Here is an 18863-nt window from a genome sequence, read left to right as displayed (position 1 = left end):
GGCCACACCAGCCAGGACTCCTGAGGACCCCTGAGCACCCTCAACATCCACACTAGCTTCTACCAACACACAACCCCTGCCCATCCCACTGGGCGAAGGGTGAGGGACAGCAGGAAGAAGGAAGGTGTATTTGTTTCTCTACCAATTGCCGCTACTTGATCAGGTTTTGCCCCAGAGCTGGAGAGAAAACTATACTCGGCTGGGCTGCATGCCCTGATGTAGATCTTTCTCAGTCTTTCTGAAATGAGTCCACATTTTCATTTTCCACTGGGCCACCAACCTTACGTAGCGGTTTTGATGATCCCCAGTCCCCGCACACTGGCTGTAAGGGGCAGCAGAGGGGATTTTCCAGGGTCATGTCCAAAGCCGAAGCGGGGGCTGTGATAATAGGCTTCTATGTACCCAAGGGGTGGCCATGCAGCGTGGAGATGACTCGGTCTGTGGGAGAGGTGGGCTCACAGGAATTGTGGGTGCGCCGGGCCTGGGACAGGGGGTGTAAGTGTGGGATCTGGGGGCGTTAGAAGGCGGTGACACTGAGCAGCAGGCGCGTCGAGCGCCAGGAGCCGGGACATCGGGTGACACGGAGCAGCCGGGATGAGCAGGGGGGACCGGATTGCGGAAACAGGGCGCGCGGGGCGCCGGGGCGCCGGCACGTGGAGACCCGGAGCAGCCGGCGCGCGGCCCGCGGATTGGCACAGGGTGCGCGCACGCCCGGGGCGGGGCACGCCACCGGCTCCTCCTCCCCGCCGGCCCGGCGGCCGCGGCCTCTCCGGCCATCACGTTGGTCCCCGGAAGACACGCAGGAGGAGGAAGCGCGGGGGCGTGCGGGTCGCCTGTGCAGCGGGAGCCGCCCGCATGGAGCCCAACGTGCACTTCTGGATGACCGAATGCCAAGTACGCCGGGCGCGGCGGGGGCGGGGCGGGCGCGGCGCGGGGAGTCGCCGGCTGGCCCGGTGACCTTGGGCAGGCCACGTGGTCGCACGACCCCCTCCCCACCGCATTCTCCGGAGGGTCCTAAGGGGAACCCCAGCTGTTACCCCGTGCCACCTCTGCCCCAGGCCGGGCGAGGGAGGGTCGCCCTGCAGAGGAGTCAGTCCCCCTCGCAGGTGTCCGCGCTCTGCTGCCCGAGCTGTACCTGAGCTCGGGGTGGCCTCAGGGTGGACAGGAACAGGGCCTCCCGGAGTCCCCTGCCTCCCAACCTCCATAGGCTCCGCCACTCACCGAGACCGGCCGCCCGGGATGAGTCACACAGACCCCGCCTCCAGCTAGTGGCCGGGGCTGCGCTGTCCAATAGCAATGTGACGGAGTCATTTGGTAATTTAAAGTTTTCTAGTAGCCAGATAATCAAAGGCAAAAAGAAACATCCGAAATTAATTTGAGCAATATATTGTCTTTATCCCAGTAGATACAAAACATTAACATTTAAACGTGTGATTTATATGAAAATTATTAGTGAGATATTTTACATCTTTTTTTTTTAATCCTCACCCGAGGATATGTTTTATTGATTTTCAGAGAGAGAGAGGAAGAGAGAAACATCTGTGGGTCGCCTCTGGGAGGGTCTTGACTGGAAGTTGAAGTTACAGCCTAAGCTCGTGCCCAGACCAGGAATCGAGCCTGCAACCATTTGGTCTACAGGACAACACAACCCAACCAAGCCACCTTGCCAGGGTTACATCTTTTTTTTTTGGTCTTGGATACCCGGTGTATATTTTACATATAAATTACATCTTGATTTTGCCTGGCCACCTATCCAGGGCTCCATGGCCACATGTGGCAAATTGGACAGCACCGTTCTAGGACCTTCTCCTTCAGCCATCACCTGAAGTAGGGCCCAGGCCAAACTTTTTAGGTGGGGAAGTAGAGAAGGGGCAGGGAGGCCAAGCTGTCTCCCGGCAGAGCCAGGACTCAAACCCTGTGAAGTCCGGGGGCTTTTTGAAGCAAACCATACCTCCTTTCTCCACGTGTCCACTGTTTAATTCCTCAAGAGCAATTTGATACTGGAGTGGTTCCGAGCACAGACCGCTGAGTCTTTGCCGGGCTGGGTTCCCTCGAGTGCATTGAGCCCTTCTCAGCCTCAGCTTTCTCACCTGTAGGATGGGGATTCTGGGAGATGCTGCAGGTAGACAACCCCATTAGGTTGTCAGAAATAATGTTAACCATGAACATATCTTCGTTGTTCAGCTGTTAACTTCTCGGGTGCTTTTCCCTTCTCTTAAGTCCTTTTTTCAGAGATGTCTTCAGTGGACAGAATTATTGGATCCTACAAATTTGTTCGTTTCCATTGTAAGTATTCTTCTTGCTTTCGGCGCTAATGGATTTTACATTTTATTCTGAAACAGAAAGACTGTGTCCCTTTGGAAAGCAGGTGAAATAACAATCCACATAGATCCCCATGCTCTTACTGCTTCGGATGAGCTTGGTAGATTGGAAGGGTAATAAGTAAAAGTGGGCGTCCAATTAACGCGAGTACCAAGCCCCGGACCAGGTGCTGGAGGTTCAGAGGGGATCAGACGAACCTTGCGGGGGATGGAGGACAGACTGGCAGTGCTAGTCACAGGCCTTGACCTAGGGATCCAAGCGGGGGGTGTCACAGGGAATTGGGGGAGGGTGTTGAAGGAAGGCTGAGAAGGAGAGGGGACTGTGAGGAAAGATCAGGGGAGGAGAGCAGGCCACCCAGTCACCAGGGCTTTGTATGCAGGGGATCCAGGTAGTTCCTTGTGTGTCACTCACGGAGTGGGCCTTGCTTCCAGGTGAAAGATGGTTTGAACCAGGTGTGGCTGAGGGAGGTAGGAGAGAGATCCTGTCACCAGCAATGACCCTTAGGGCCAGACTCACAGAGACACACTCATCCCTGTGCTCAGGATGCTCCCGTCAGCCTTATTTATAACAGGAAACAACCTGAATGTCCATCGGCAGAGAAATATGATGTGGTCTAGTCATACAGTGGAATATTGATTAGCTGTTCAAAGCGATAACCTAGTTACCAGCATATATTAAGTAGAAACATACAGTATGTGTGATGTTAAATGGGAAGACATGGTGTCTGTGATGTTTAGTGGAAAAGCGAGATGCATAAATACAGTACTTACGCAAATTACAAAAAGCACACCAATACTACGTATTTGTTTATGGAGACATGTATTCATGTGTGTATAGGTATAAAAACCTGGACTGGAAGTTTATACCTTGAACTCGTAATAGTGGTTACCTCTGATAGAATGGGGAGGGAAATAAGATTAGGTGATGGCTGTTTTGCCGGGGGGGGGGGGGGGGGGGGGCGGGGGGGGGCGGGGGGGGGGCGGGCAGGCCGGGGTGACAGGACGGGGAGAAGCCAATACGACAGAATGTTTACAGTTGTTAATTCTGGATGAGGGGATTCTAAGCATATGATCATGCTTTGTATTTTCTGTATTTAATTTCCCCCTCAAATTAAGTTAAAAAGAGAGGAAAGAAGACTGCACTGATGAGATGTGGGGTGAGTGAGAGAGTAGGGGCTTGCGGGTTTCTGACTCGCACACCCAGGCCGATGGTGGTATCGCTCACTGAGACAGTTGCCCTCGGAGAGGAGCGGGGAGACGGCAGCCCCGGTGGGGCCAGCTGCTGGAGCGGCTGGGAGGTCCCCCTGGGAATGACCCTGGGACGATCCTAACGGAAGCTCAGTGGGTGGAGAGCCTTGGCTACATGCCCCATTGAAGTCAGGTGTGACAAGCCTGTGACTTTCTTAACTCTGTGTATAAATCAGAGCAATGTTGAGCTCATGGCTCTATTTCTTTATATTTGATTTTAGAGCAAAATAGAGAAGTCCAGGCAACTATTGTTAACAAATGAAGATGGGTCTATTCATGACTTGCAGGACAAAAGGGTAGGTATCACCTGCCTGGGTCAAGACTGGGTGTGGTTGCCTGTGGGGGATTCTGCCCTCAGATGCTCTGAAAGCGATGATGGAACGTGGTCTTTGAAAACAAGGGATGCACTTTTTGAAATTGGGTTTGTTTTTTCTTTGTAGTTAGCATTCCTTCTCATGAGCCAGATTAATGTGAGGTGCCAGTCGTAGGAACTAGTAATCAGGAGAAAAAAAATCACAGGCTTTCTCCCACGCAAGGGCTATCAGTGGGGATTCTCTGTAGTTGATTCCTGGAGCCCTGTCTCCCAAGTCTGGATCTATTTCCTATTAGAGGCTGGGTTCCGAGGCCGGGTTCCATTCCTGCCCAAAGACTCAAACCAAGTAGTGGGGCCTTGACTTACGAGTGTCCCGACTAACGAGTTTTTTGAGATACCAGCTGTCTCTCAGCTGATTTTTTGCATTGAGTTGATAGAATTATTTGAGTTAACGAGCTCCTTAACGAGCTCCGTCTCGGAACGAAGGCCCCACTGTATTTGATACCTACCTTGCCGGTGAGCGTGTGGGGCTTTCCAGGGCCCACAGACATCCGTCCCGGGAGGCAGCCTGTGGAAAGCTCACAGATTCAACTTGGTTTTTCTAAGAACTTGTTGGGCCTCTGGACTTAGAGGCCGGCTCTCTTGCAAGGGACTTAGCTAATGGTGTGCTGTGTCGCCTGCACGTGGCCTGCCTGCCGAGGGATAGGTTAGGTATTGGCCTTGAGTCCTCTCCAAGGTCAGAGACTTAGGGATTTTTAATGTTTTGGTTGTTGCTTTTTAATTGAAATATATGTATATATGTATATATATTGATTTTTAGAGAGAGAGGAGGGAGAGGGATAGATCGAAACATCAATGAGAGAGAATCATTGATTGGCTGTCTCCTGCATGCCCCTACTGGGGATCAAGCCCAAAACCCAGGCATGTGCCCTGACCAGGAATCAAATCAGAAAGCTCTTGGTGCATGGGCTGATGCTCAACCACTGAGCCACACTGGCTGGGCTTGTTGATTTTCTTTACTTGGATGATCTCTTTGGTTGCTGTAAGCTCATTTCCTGTTTGCTTTGAGCTCTCCATATGGCATGTAACAGTCTGCCCTCCACTCTGAAAAGTGGAGCAAAGGCACCATCACAAACAGACTGGAGAGATTTGTTTGCTCTCAAGCCACCTTTAAAGCTACTGCTTGTGCCTAGCTCGTGTGGCTCAGTGGTTGAACGTCGACCCAGGTACCAGAAGGTCACCGGTTTGATTCCCGGTCTGGGCACATGTGCGGGTTGCGGGCTTGATCCCCACTGGGGATTGTGCAGGAGGCAGCCAATCAGTGACTTCCTCTCTCATTGATGTTTTTCTCTCTCTATCCCTCTCCCTACCCCCTTTCTCTCTCTCTCTCAAGATCAATAAAAATATATTTTAAAAACACACACACACACACACAAAAGCTATTGCTTGTTTTTTCTCTTTTTAGATCCAAGAAGCTTGGAAGAGAAGTCTCGTAAGTTTCAGCCCCTTCCTAATGTTTAGCCCCGAAAAGAACAAAACCAAACATCAAACTAACCTGTGCGCTTCCCTTTTTGAAGGCAACAGTGCATCCTGACAGCAGCAAACTGATCCCCAGTTTTTTCCGACCTGCAGGTGAGCTGATTCTAATGGTCAGAGGTGGGTGGGAAGAGGTGATATCTAAGAGTTACAAAACGCCGCCTGCCTTATTGTAATTGTTTTTTTCTAGAAGGATTTCTGACAGTGAGTCTGGAAACCACAGCTTAAAAAGAATATTTGAAGGGTGTGGGGAGAGCAGATTTGGGGCCCGGAGTCGTGTCCGGTGCTGGGGACAGATCTGGATTTGAGTGAGGGGACCGGCTTCCAGGCCTGAGCCACGTTGCCGCCCTACCAGCACTCCATGCGTTCACCAACCCCAAAGCTCTCCAGGACGCCTGCTAGTATTTTTATTTTTTTATGTCTGTTTTTTAAATATATTTTTATTAATTTCAGAGAGGAAAGGAGAAAGAGAGATAGAAATATCAATGATGAGAGAGTCATTGATCGGCTGTCTCCTGTACTTCCCCGCCCCCCACTGGGGATTGAGCCCACAACCTGAGTATGTGCCCTGACCTCCTGGTCCCTAGGTCAATGCTGAGCCACTGAGCCATGCAGGCTGGGCATCTGTTAGTATTTTTAAATGGAGGCTTCATTAGTTGTCCTGGCTGGTGAAATCATTGGCCCTTGGTGATTAGCTCAACCCCCTGCCCCTCTCTGCTCCCTGGAGGAGGAGGATAGGGGAGTGGGACAGACAGGTCCAACTTTCTCAGGTGGTTGGTTCCCTGGCAACCAACCTCCAGCCTCGGGGGGCTTTCCAAAGTCACCTCTGCCGTAAACTCAGGTGTGGTTGGAAGGAGCGTGTTATGAGTAACCATAACCTTGACCTAGTAGTTCCTCTCACTTGGGAAATTCTAAGAAGTTTAGGATATTTGTGCTAGGAACGAGGAAGGAGAGCAAATTCACATTTTGTATTACTGTATATTATTACTAGAGGCCTGATGCACGAAATCTGTGCAAGAGTAGGCCTTCCCCCGGCTGCTGGCACCGGCTTCATCTGGAAGGTCGTCCAGAAGGACGTCTGGTCTAATTAGCATATTATGCTTTTATTATTATAGATAAACCACAGGTGTATTACATTCACATGGCAGGGTGGCAGGTGCCGGTTAACACTGCTTACCTTCAGCGAGAGGGACTCGGAAGGCTGGTGGGTGGGAGCCTCGTTACGTCTTCCTGTGCTGCGCTGGTTTACATTTTTGCCACATGCATATAGTTGTTTTTATTAAGAAAATAAGAAGAATGAGTAAAAAATACCCTTTGATGTCCGTGCCTTCCAGGCGGCTGGAGAAGAGGTGTGGGGAGGGGTGCCCCCTTCTGGCCTCTCTGCAGCCATTGACCCCCTTCTCTTTGCCAGCTCTCCTGCCTTTCACGGCGCCCATGGTAAGTGAGCAGCTCCTTGCTGTTGTGTGAGCCGGGGAGGCACGCTGAGGGGTGAGGAAGATGTCCACCCATCTCCTAAACCCCAGCTCCCCCCCGACCCGTGACTGCCTGAGAGATGCTCATGGGTCCCTACCCCGCGCCTGTGTGCTCTTCATGTTCCCGCCCCACCCCACGCCATGCCCCGCGCCACTTACCTGGTCAGGCAGCCGGGCCTCTCGAAGGTCCACAGGGTGTCACAGGGTGACCCTGGCTTTGACTGTCTCCTGTGCACAAAGCACTCTGGGAAGAGACCCATGAGTTAAGATGTGCTTCCTGCCACAAGCCCACGGAATGGGCCTTTATCGTGTCTCCCCAAGCCCTCGCCCTGGCACAGGCCCTCACCTGGGACCTGGAATTGCCCTCAGCAGGGCCAGCCCAGCTTGGTGCTCACGCGGTAACAGCATGGCTCTGCCACTTCTGCCACACCTTCCCCTCTGTGTCCCTGCGGAGAGCATCCTTCTCAGCTGCCCACTCAGCTGCAGGGCTCAGAGGCAGGGGCCACTGCGAGACCAGGTGTCCTCAGTGCCCCGGTGGTGCCCATTCAGCATCGCTTGTTCCATGACTGGGGGCCCCTGCATCACGCTGTCCTCTCCTTGTCCCGCTCCTGGGGGCCCAGTTCTGCATCTCCCCTGGGAAGGTCTTTGCTCCAACAAGCTCGCGCTCCCCTGAAACACTATAACTGCTTTTTTTTTTTCTCCTTTAAAGGTATTTATGTCGCTGGTGCCAGTGAAAAGCCTAAAGTCTATCGTTTTACCTCAGGTAGCACACATTTCAGTGTCGCGATTACTAAATTCTGTTCTTAAAACCAAAATGTGACTTTCCGCCTCTATTTTCCTGCAGTTGTCTTTCTGTACCTACAGTACAGCGTTCAACGTCGTCAATGGAAACGCAAGTTACGTGAGTATCAGGGACCCCAGGGGGTTGCAGCCTTGTACTGCATCTTCTGGAGTTATTCTCTGTTTTAATTATCTTTTCTGGGTAAACTGTGCTATTGGCTAAACATATACTATTGTTTTCCCCTAGAACCGTCACCCATACGAGAGTATATTACTAGGGACAGGAGTGATTGCTTCTACAGCCTTTTTTGGAGTAGGTATTTTAAAATCTCTCTTTGTGTGTGTGTGTGTTAATCTTCACCTGAGGATATTTTTCCATTGATTTTTTAAAGAGAGTGGGAGGGGGAGAGACAGAGAGAGAGAAACATCCATGTGAGAAAGAAACATCGATTGGTTGCCTCCATACATGGCCCAACAGACCGGGGCCAGGATCGAGCCTGCAACTGAGTTACGTGCCCTTGACCGGAATCAAACCTGCGACCCTTCCGTCCATGATCTGACACTATCCACTGAGCCAAACCGACTAGGGCTAAGATCTCTTTCGTTCTTCAGAATTCAAAACAGAACAAAACTTTACTCTGATTATAAATTTATATTCCATCTTAAACAATTCATACAATATGATTAAGACGTAAAGAAGAAAATAAAAGTCATCTGTAACTCTATCCCCCCATAGTCACGTGAGTATTCCAAGTTTCTAGGCATATGTGCAGTATGGTTATCTTTTTAAAAAATTAATTTATGCTCCACAAACATGGTATCCACATTGTATATTGCTTTGGATGTCAGGATATTAGAATGGTTAAAAGTGTAGACTTTAGAGTCAGGTAAGCCTAGGTTTGTATCCTAGCTTAATTCCTGAACAGCTCAGCGACTCTGGACACATTAATGTCCCTTCTTGAAACCTCCATGTATTCCTCTGATGATCAGGAGAACAGCTCAGTGCTACACAGATTTAAAAATACACAGAGAGCCCGGCTAGTGTGGCTCAGCGGTTGAGCGTCAACCCAGGAACCAAAAGGTTGCCAGTTCGATTCCCAGTCAAGGCCACATGCCCAGATTGCAGGCTCGATCCTCAGTGTGAGTGTGCAGGAGGCAGCTGATCGATGATGTTCCTGTCTTATCTATGTTTCTGTCTCTCTATCCCTCTTCCATCCTTTCTCTCTAAAATTTCAGAAAGAAAAAACACTTAAAAATAAATAAGTAAAATAAAAATACACAAGGGAGCCTGGCTGGTGTTGCTCAGTGGTTGAGCATCAGCCTATGAATCAAGCGGTCATGGTTCGATTTCCAGTCAGGGCAAATACCGGGTTGTGGGCTTGGTCCCTGGTGGGGGATCGGGGGGCCTGTAGGAGGCAGCTGATCAATGATTTGCTCTCCCTCTCCCTCTCTGAAATCCATAAAACAATAAAATAAAAATAGAGCACGCTGACGGAGGCCTCACCTGTGATAGGAATGAGGTCGATGCCAGCTCTCTGCTGTCGAGTGTGTCCAGCTGATTTCCTGGCTCAGGCAGTGATGCTTTTTCTCTCTCATTTTCTAGTTATTCCCTCGTTTGCTCCTCATGAAGAGTGCCGTGAAAAACGTTTTCCTAAGGGAAACCTTGCCTGCCGCCATTCTCAGTAAGCAGGGGGCTTGCGGTCTTGTAGTCTCTGAGCCTTTCTCCCGTCTTCAGGGACACCCATGTCTGTCGGCCACGCTGTGGATGACGACAGCCCCCATTTGCAGCTGGCAGGTGCCCCCGGGCCCCAACGAGGTCTTTGATTTGAGAGGTGACACTTTTCTCTGTAGAGACCCCTTTCGCTGTCAAAGGATGAACACAGACCTGGAAACACAGATTACATCCTAAAGACCATCTGTCCAAGCCCTCGACGTGTGTTTTTCACTTAATCCTGACAGCAGTTGATGGGTAGGCAGTATTATCCCCATTTACAGATGAGGAGACTGAGGCAGGGGGAGGTGAAGGAACTTTCCTAGGGTCACAGGAAGAAGCGGTGATCTGACGCCAAGGGAGTGACAGAGACATTAACCAACTCTTTTAGGTTTGCTGTCTGCAAGTTCACTGGTTCACGCTCCAGATTTTGGGTTTGAGGGATCAGCACTTTGAAGAGTTGGCAGAATGTCCGTGGTAACATTTGGGAAATTGTTATGGAAACCTGTCAAACCAGCTAAGCAAAAAAGGGGGGCATATTTAAAGGACCCCCAGGGTTTCTCCTGGAATCCTGTTAGGGAGCCAGTCTGGACTTTCCGGGGTGCTGGAACCTGGTGCTGGGTTGCGGTCAGGATCCAAGACCGACAGGCCAGCAGCCCTGACCCCAGCTCCGCCGCCCAGCAGAGAGCCTGGTTGGCCCAGCAAGTCAGGTGGCCACTGAAGGTTGGGGAAGCACAGCTATAAGGGAAGAGGCTGGACATCAGAGAAGATGTCCCTCCCTGGACTGAAGCTCATCTCTGTTGTGTTCTCTGCTTCAATCCACAGCCCAGGTCAGTGCATTGAATGTTGCCGCATCCCGAAGTTTTGAGCCCATACGAGGGATTGAGGTCATGGACAAGGAAGGCAATGTCGTAGGCTATTCCAGAAAAGCTGGGACGAAGGTAGGGGAACACGATGGTGCAATAGCTGCTTGCCTTTGGGGAAAAGAAATGAATTTTCTGTTTGGGAGCTGGTAACAAATTCACATTACCCTTTAGACTCTCCTTATCCTGTCTGCCCTCATTATGCGGAGAGAGGTGTTCTGTTTTGCACCCGGATGTTTAAGAGATTGTGCATCAAGTCCTGGCTAGTGTGACCCAATGGGTTGAGCGTCATCCCATGCACCTACAGGTCAGGTCACCCGGTCAGTAGTGTGGGTTCTCCAAAGAAACAGAACAAATACGGTATCTACCCATCTAGCTACCTATCAATACATGTAGGTGAAGAGATTTATTTTATTTGGTTTTTTGTTTATTTTTATTGATTTTAGAGAGAGAGAGAAAAAAAAACATTGAGTTGTTGTTCCACTTATTCCTGCACTGTTGGTTGTTTCTTGTATGTGCTGTGACTGGGGATCGAACCCACAACCTTGTCGAATGGGGACGACGCTCTAACCAGCTGAGCTACCCGGTCAGCGCTGAAGAGATTTATATGCATTCAGCTCTGAGAACCTACAGTAGCCTATGGTAGTTTTATTTTGGGTATGGAGTTTTAAAATATTTTTTTTAACAAATCAGATCTTTTGGGGGGGTGCTGCGAAGTGACTTTAGCTGAAGAATTGTCATGTGAGGCAGTTGTTCGCAAATGACACGAAGAGCAGCATGAAACAGCCCCTGGAGCGAGGCGAGACGAGGGAATGGCCAGCTGGCCTGCCTTCTGCCCAGCGTGTCGGGGGAAGGAGGAGCTCGGCGAAAGAGCTGCTTGTTCAGCCGGGAAATGCACCATTATTCGGCTCATGGAACATGTTACTCTCGATCTTAGCAACGATTCACGAAGCCGAATTACGAACCATCAGCTGTGTCTCAAAATAATGGCACCTTTCTAAACAAATTGGTGTGATAATTGCCCGTCTCAAGGAGGGAAAGTGCTGCCAGAAATCAGATACCTCGTTTTTGAAATGAAGGTTCTGTTGCCTAAAGAGACTTTTTTAACAGCTTTATTGAGGAGTAATTTACATACTATAAAAGCCTTGGAAGAGTATATAGTTTAGTGAATTTCAGCAAATCTAAGCAGTTACGCGGCCATCACCACAGTCCGATTTTAGAACATTTTCATCCCCCCAAAAATTCCCCTCATGATAGTCACGCTCCCTTCCTACCCCCAGCTCCACGGAAGCACTGATCTGCTTTATGCCTTCATAGTATGGCCTTTTCTAGAAATTTCATATCACTGAGCTGTCCGGCTTTTTTGACTTTTGAGGTTCATCCATCTTTTAACCCATATCAATCAGTTTGTTGCTTTAGATTGCTGAGCAGTATTCCGTGGTACAGATGGATGCACCACCTTTTTGCTTTTCCATTCCCCAGACAACAGCTGCTTGGGTTGTGTCCAGGTTGGGGCTATGAGAAGCAATGATGCTCTGAGCATTCGTGGGTAGCTCTCTGCCTAGACCAGCGATTCTCAACCTGTGGGTCGCGACCCCTTTGGTGGTCGAACGACCCTTTCACAGGGGTCGCCTAAGACCATCCTGCAGATCAGATATTTACATGACGATTCATAACAGTAGCAACATTACAGTTATGAAGTAGCAACGAAAATAATTTTATGGTTGGGTCACCACATGAGGAACTGTATTTAAAGGGCCAGAAGTTGAGAACCACTGACCTAGACATATGTTTGCGTTTCTCTTCAACTCAGTTTTAACTGCGGGGTGTGGGTGGCGCCGTGCCCTATTCATACAGCTGGGAAGAGAGAGCACATGTGTAATCCACAGTGTTCCTCATCACCTCCTGCAGCCAGGCACCCTGCCAGGCTCTGGACACCCCAACCCTCCCCAGTCCGAATCCCTTCTCTCCGGGAGCCGGGAGTGCTGGGCCTCCCAGTGGGGAGGCAGCCGCAGGCCCTGCCAGCTCTCTGGGTATCGAGTCCATCTCTCCGGGAGGAACTGCATTTTTTGCACGAATGCCAAACGGGTAAAAGAAAGGTTGGATGGTCTGCTTTAAAAAAGAAAAGTGTATCTTTTTCTTAAGAATAAAGTGTCTGCCACTGTGCGTAAGCATAAGCATTCTTTTGTCATTTCTCTGTCACCAAAAGGTTTATTTTCTTTGGCTAAAATTTCAGAAAGTGCGTAACCAGCAATATCTGATCGTAATAGGGCACCTTTGCTCAGATTTCAGGAGCTTAGTCCACGTTGTTTTCCCTTCACTGGCCTTGTCAGCCACTCAGGTGCGAACTGTGACTGGTGCCCGGTGCCCGCTAATGACCGCTGTCCCCTTTGGCGTGTCTTCCCCTTGCACGGGGCACACGTGGACACGGGCCGGCCTCGCCCCGCTGACGTGGACCCATACCATGCTCACAGGCACTCTTCTCTCCCCGAAGCGGAGCCATTTTATTTTATTTCATGTTCCTGAACGTTTATTTTAGGAACCACCCTCTCGGCTCCCTCTGTGGCAGCAGGGAAAGGCATTCGCTGCAGAGGGATCAGATGAGCCGAGCGTCCGTGTAATAAGCAGAGAGCAGGTGCGGGCAGAGGAGAGGAGCCCGGAGGCTGTGGCCAAGGCCGGGGAAGTGGATGTGGGAGGCAGGGGAAGGAAATGGGGGCTTGTGCCCTTATTTATCTTGCACAGAGCAGCGGTGGATGTGGAGTTGTGTCTTACCCGGGGGGTGGGTTCTGAAGTTAACATAGTGTCGCTTGCCGTCATAATTTCCCTTGAAAGTCTCTTGCGTTGTCCTCGAGTACACATGATTTTGTGCATATAACCCAGAGAGTAAATTATATCTTTAAATGTACACTACATAGAGCAATGTGCAGAATGGAAAAGATGACAAAACATTATCAGGTCTACAGACATGTCTGTGCAAAGTAAAATTTTATAGCACACTTTTCAAGAAAAATATTTTTATTGATTTCAGAGAGGAAGAGAGAGGGAGAGAGAGAAACATCAGTGAGAGAGAATCATTGATGCACACCCGCTACTGGAGATTGAGCCCACAGCCTGGGCATGTGCCTTTACAGGAATCGAACCTGGGACCCTTTAGTCCACAGGCTGATGCTCAATCCACTGAGCCAGACCGGCTAGGGCTATAGCACACTTTTAATTGCACAGGCAAAAATGGGTGCATACATGCAGACTCGTGGGTGTGACCCCTGGTGCACTCCGAGCTGGCTTTTGGAGCCGTCTCCCACCGGAAGGGGTGGGAATAACGGGGGCTGTTCAGGACAGGGAAGCCAGTGGCGCAATCCTAGCCTGAAAAGAAAATATGCTAACAGATTGGTCCTCATGGCAAACACCAGCATTTCTACCAAGGGGATTGCCATTTGGTTCCGGGTTTGCTTGTAAGCTGCCTTTGCTTATACTTAGCATTTTATTTGGAACGGTCGATGGCCTGATGGAGACCATCGCAGAGCCAGGGGGAGGTAAATCCGCCTTCAGTTACTCCTGGCTCCGACCCCAGCCATCCTACCTGCATGACCACGCCGGTGCTGCCTCCACCTCTCTCCACCTGGGTTATTTTTGAAGTGAGAGGGGAGAGCTACTGTTTGCTTGTCTCTGTCATGAATTACAGAAATCGTCTCCCTCCACATCCTGAGCTGCTTCCTTTCGCTTTCCACTAGGCCGTCAGCGATACCGCAACATCCAGAGTCGTGCTGTTCGGGACCTCGGCTTTTATTCCTGAAGTCTTCTCACATTTTTTTAAAAAGTAAGATGCATGCTCATCTCCCCAGGGAGGAGTAAATATTTTGACAGTCAGAATCCTTATAAAACGTGTCTAATCTGCAGCTGGTGGGAGGGATGGGAGGAACGTGCTTCCGTGGTCTTCCTTCTGAACACTCTTCATCACACTTAGGACAGGAGGATTGACCTGGAATCCAGATGTGCATATGCCAACAGACCTGGACTCGGGCCCAGGCCCTGTCCTCAGTTAGCTCTGCGTTCTTGGCCACGTCCCAGCATCTGCTGAGGCACGTTACCTCTCTCTCAGCACGATGGGTTTCAATGATTTGCAGGTTTTCCCAGCTCTGATGGGCTGTGAATGCTGCCCAAGCCTCTTGCCCCTCCTTCATGCCAAGCATGGATTAAATTAGCGTAAATGGTCCCAGATTCAGTAGCCTGTCACCCCATTCAAGAGGCAAGCACTGGCCTGTTGGGAGGAGGGCCTGAGAAGCCCAGCTTGCGGGAGCGCAGGCCAGAGGGAGCTGTGTGGGTTTAGATATGGGGCACGGGCAGGGAGTGGGGCCTACGGCAGCTGAGCAGAAGCAGCTCTAGTGTGGGGACAGCTCTTTCCTCCCCTGCCACACATTGGCTTCTTCCTGTCGATGAGGTATGTGACTGCCGACACCTCCTAGGTGTGTCCTCACAGTGTCCTGATGAGAAAGAAAAACACAGCAAACCCCAGGGGGCAGGCAGGGAATGTCTTCTGCTCAGTTCACAAACTCCCCGGGAAGGATTCCATTGGCCCACGTGAGGTCACCTGCCTGTTGTTGAACCAATCCACTCTGTCCAGCATGGGGAGCCCGGAAGCCCCTGCTAGGAGCATGTAAGAAGCGTATTTTCAGGAAGTAGCAGCGTCCTGGGCAGCGTGAACTGGTACCTCCCATGATCAGTCCAGCTGGATGGGTGTGGAGACTTCTGCTCGGTCAGGATCTTCCTGGACCGCTCTGCTGGCCTCAGAGCTGGGCTCCGGGAAAGCTGGGGCCCTGATGCCTATGTAATGGCACTGGCTGTCTACTGGGGAGAGATGGTCCTCATTTCCCAGTGGGCCTTGGGGTGCCCAGGAGGACCCTGTGTCATCCCACAACCATGATAGTATCCAAGGCAGAGTGACTTCGGCGGCTAACTCAACCCTTCCGTTTTGCATCTGAATGAACCCAGAGTGCAGAAGGGGAAAGTGACTTGTCCAAGAGTGCCGGGTCTGTCCGAAGCAGAGCCCCGAGCGGACTCCAGTACCCCCTGGCTCTGACTGACTCCCAGGATGGGGTTCTTTGCATCTTCCCACACTGTCTCTCACACTCTCAAAGGTCAGGGTCAGAATGTCACATCTGTGTCAGCAGAACCCCAGGCAGAGTGCACAGACTCTAGGGCCTGACCTCTCACTTTGGAGCTGTGGGATTTTGGACAAGTGACTTGACAGTGGCTACGTTCTCTTGTGTATGTGGGCTGTGGAGCGATCAAATGAGCAAATGCACCTCTAGTCCTTCATCCTGGGCCTGACACTGGTGAGCAAGACAGTTGGCCACCAGCAGAGCAGAGGGCCAGCCTCTAAAGCCCTGTAACCTTCTCTCTCCCAGGACCCCGTTATTCGTGCGATACCCCCAGTCCTTGTGGACCCTAAAGCTGTCTTGTACCATCTTGGTAATGGGCCTGATGGTGCCAGTTTCTTTCAGCATGTTCCCGCAAATACAACGGGTAAGTGCCCCCACTTGACTTCCTCTCAAAAAGGAATTTTCTCTTCCCCTCATTATAAGAGTAAAATCAATTCTTTTCCTAAAAAAATCTGCCCAAGTTTATAAAAGTATAAAAGTAAATAACTTTATTGACATATAACCCATCCCCCAGATCCCTTGTGCAGTTTTGGATTCTGTTTTTCTTTTTTTAAATATATTTTTTATTGATTTCAGAGAGGAAGGGAGAGGGAGATAAACATCAATGATGAGAGAATCATGGATGGGCTGCCTCCCGCACACCTCCCACTGGGGATTGAGCCTCAACCAGGCATGTGCCCCCCAACTGGGAATCCAGCCGTGACCCCCTGGTTCATAGGTCGATGCTCAACCACTGAGCCACACTGGCCAGGCTGGATTCTGTTTTTCTTAACAGAATATCAGAAGCATTTTTAGGGGATGTTAAAACAACAACACCTCTATTTTAAATGTTTTATCATTCCAGTGGAACAGTCTGCAATGATAGAAATGTCCTATAAGTGTGGTGTCCAATATGGTAGTCACTAATCACATGTGGCTCTGAGCACGTGAAATGCAGCCGGTGTGACTGAGGAACCAAACTGTAATTTTAATAAGGACTCACATGCGGCTGGTGGCTACGGAATTGGGCTGTGCAGGTCTGTAGACTAGGTGATGAGTCGGCCTGCCTGGACTTGAATTCCCAGCTGCTCCAGACCTTGATCAATTTGCTTTAACTCTGGGAGACTCTGTCTTTGCATCCGTTAAGGAGAGATGGCTGTAATAGTATCTCTGCTCCTGGTCCCAAGGACATTGCTGATGCCAGTAGATGTTAGGGATTTCTGGCATTTCTTGGCTGAAAATCTCAAATGCTTATTTTCTGTCACAGAAGTTAAAAGTCAGTCATGGCTCAGTGGACAGAGCATTGGCCCTCAGACTGAAGGGTCCTGGGTTCAATTCCAGACAAGGGCATGTACCTCGGTTGCAGGCTCAATCCCCGTCTCTGGTTTGGTGCAGGCAGGAGGCAACCAATTGATGTTTCTCTCTCTTTGTCCCTCTCCCTCCCTGCCACTCTCTCTAAGAATCAATGGGAAAATATCCTCAGGTGAGGATTAACAACAAAAAAGCAGATGTGTCCTCGTAGCATTTACAGGGTGGGACAAAAGTAGGGTTACAGTTGAGTACACAAAATAGTTTATTCTTACATTACTATTTATCATTTTATTTCCATACGAACACCTGTCAACCTCCTTTTGCCCCACGCTGTATATTTATGGAATGCTTTTATTCACAACCCAATTCTCTAAGTTTAGGCTTATGTAATAGTTAATTCAGGCAACTTTGCTAGCACATAGCATCAAAGTTTTAAATTATTTAAGATCGTTGCTATGGTCCTACAGAGGTGGTGAGGGACAAGGGATGGAGAGGAGTAGCTTCTCATTAAAATAGATAAAACAGAAGGAAAAATCTTTCGAATCTTCACAGTCCTTTTAGAACAGTTTGTTACAATGAGATTGCAATAAAAGCGAACCCTTTGCAATAATTCCTTCTGATTGCATTGTACTCAGCGCAGAGTGGATGGCTTATCAGCAGGTTCAGTCACTTACAGCAGCTTTCAAATCTCGTGAGATTGGCAGATTGTTAATGTTTGGAGCTGAGAGGTGCGGACATGAGGGCTTATTGCTTTGCTTGTGTTTGAAATTTTCCAGAAGAATGTTTTTAAGAGGTTACGTTTTTTTGCTCTAAATTAGACTTAATTGACTAAAAGTTGGACTGTGAAATAAATGCTTTCTGAAAATGTCTTTAAAAAAATAACTTGGCTTCTAAAGTAAGAAAAGTTCTTACTATAAATATAAAGAATTTAACTTTGTTTTTCAGATACAGTGCAGTAAACTCGAACAGGAAATTCAGTCTGCAACAGAAGAAACAGAACTCTTCTATAACCGAGGGGTGTAGGGGTGAGTTCTGGGTGCACTTGTTTGATTCCTGCTTGGAAACCTTCCTCTCGAAGTTTCAATTCCGAGAACTGTGCCAGAGGTCTCCTGGGAACCCCACGGTGTCTGCAGACAGGATGGCTTCCAGCCACACATGCCAGGACCTAGTCGAGGCCGGTCGTGCCTGGGCTTCCAGCCTGGGTGGGAGAAGAGACGCGGGGAGCTGTCCTGTCTGACCTGCCTCCCCACCGGGACTGCTGAGGGCTGGGTGGTGGAAGGTCCCTTTCCTGTGTGTCAGCCTGTGAGCGGGCATGGTGAGGTTATTAATAAACTGGTCTGAAGTTGAGTATTGGAGAAAAGAAAGATCCATGGAGCCCAGGGCACAGGCATTAAATGGATGGCTCATCTCAGGGTAAACATGAACCTCGGGTGAGCTGGTGAAGGCCTCCAACCCCAGAGCAACCCTGTTTCCCTACTCGGCCCACTCCCATTTGGAAGGCTACCTAAAAGCTACCATCGCCACCCAGCTCCTTCCTTTTCTTCACTGGCAAGCAACCCTGTCTCCGGCTTCGCAGGAAAAAGCAAGGCTCTTGGCAGCCATGGAACCCCTGGCACCAAACCTGCAGGCCCTCCTCCACCCGCACCCCACCTCCCCTCCTCCCCTCCTGTGTGCAAAATCACCCTTGCTTCTTCCCAGTAATACTGAAACTGCCCGACTCACCGTCTCATTAAAAAAGCAAACCCCCCGCCCAGGCCGGGTGGGTCAGTTGGTTGGGGCATCGCCGGGTGGGTCAGTTGGTTGGGGCATCGTCCCAAACACCAAAAAGTTGTGGGTTGGGTCCTCAGTCAGGAGGCAGCCAATCGATGTTTCTCTCACGTCAGTGTTCCTCTCTTTCCCTTACTCTCTCTCTAAAATCAACAGACATATCCTCAGGTGAGGATAAAAAAAGAAAAAGCAAAACCCTCATTCGTAGCCACTTTTTCAAATATTGTCTGCCCTCCCTGTTCCCACCCCTCCTTCTCCTCTGCTGAGACTGCGGTCAGCCATGCCCCCCAACTGCACTGACACTGCTGGCTGCTCGACCAGCCTGTGGGCTTGTTTATTGTGCCTGGCCATAGGCTCACACCCAGCTGCCCCCTGCACTTTTGGGTGCCCACTTGAGGCCTCC

The 18863-nt window shown here is 50.0% G+C and overlaps 1 protein-coding gene across 2 annotated transcripts; it reads left to right on the top strand.

Annotated features, from left to right (window-relative positions):
- Positions 1-751: 751 nt before the first annotated feature.
- SFXN4 (sideroflexin 4) lies at positions 752-18636 on the top strand. 2 transcript variants are annotated; one of them, XR_013996751.1, is made up of 15 exons: positions 766-894; positions 2221-2286; positions 3791-3865; positions 5348-5374; positions 5460-5514; positions 6830-6855; positions 7600-7653; positions 7735-7791; positions 7918-7983; positions 9274-9352; positions 10207-10322; positions 13976-14061; positions 15650-15767; positions 17639-17816; positions 17918-18039. XR_013996751.1 is itself a non-coding variant. In XM_081105142.1 (14 exons), the coding sequence occupies exons 1-14, from the start codon at positions 856-858 to the stop codon at positions 17714-17716; spliced, it is 942 nt and encodes a 313-aa protein (XP_080961268.1). In that variant the 5' UTR covers positions 752-855; the 3' UTR covers positions 17717-18636. The 2 variants fall into 2 exon arrangements, 1 of the variants encoding a protein (XP_080961268.1); XM_081105142.1 differs by having other exon boundaries at positions 752-894; positions 17639-18636.
- The last annotated feature ends 227 nt before the right edge of the window (positions 18637-18863 follow it).

The sequence above is a fragment of the Myotis nattereri genome, assembly GCF_964212035.1.
Source record: "Myotis nattereri genome assembly, chromosome: 13".
In the NCBI taxonomy this organism is placed as follows: Eukaryota; Metazoa; Chordata; class Mammalia; order Chiroptera; family Vespertilionidae; genus Myotis; species Myotis nattereri.
This window is presented reverse-complemented; position numbering and strand designations above follow the sequence as displayed.

Coding starts and splice junctions, on each gene's coding strand:
- SFXN4 (XM_081105142.1), top strand. CDS start 856: ATGGAGCCCAACGTGCACTTCTGGATGACCGAATGCCAA. Junction 5,515..6,829: donor CAGTTTTTTCCGACCTGCAG/GTGAGCTGATTC, acceptor TCTCTTTGCCAG/CTCTCCTGCCTTTCACGGCG. Junction 7,792..7,917: donor TCAATGGAAACGCAAGTTAC/GTGAGTATCAGG, acceptor GTTTTCCCCTAG/AACCGTCACCCATACGAGAG.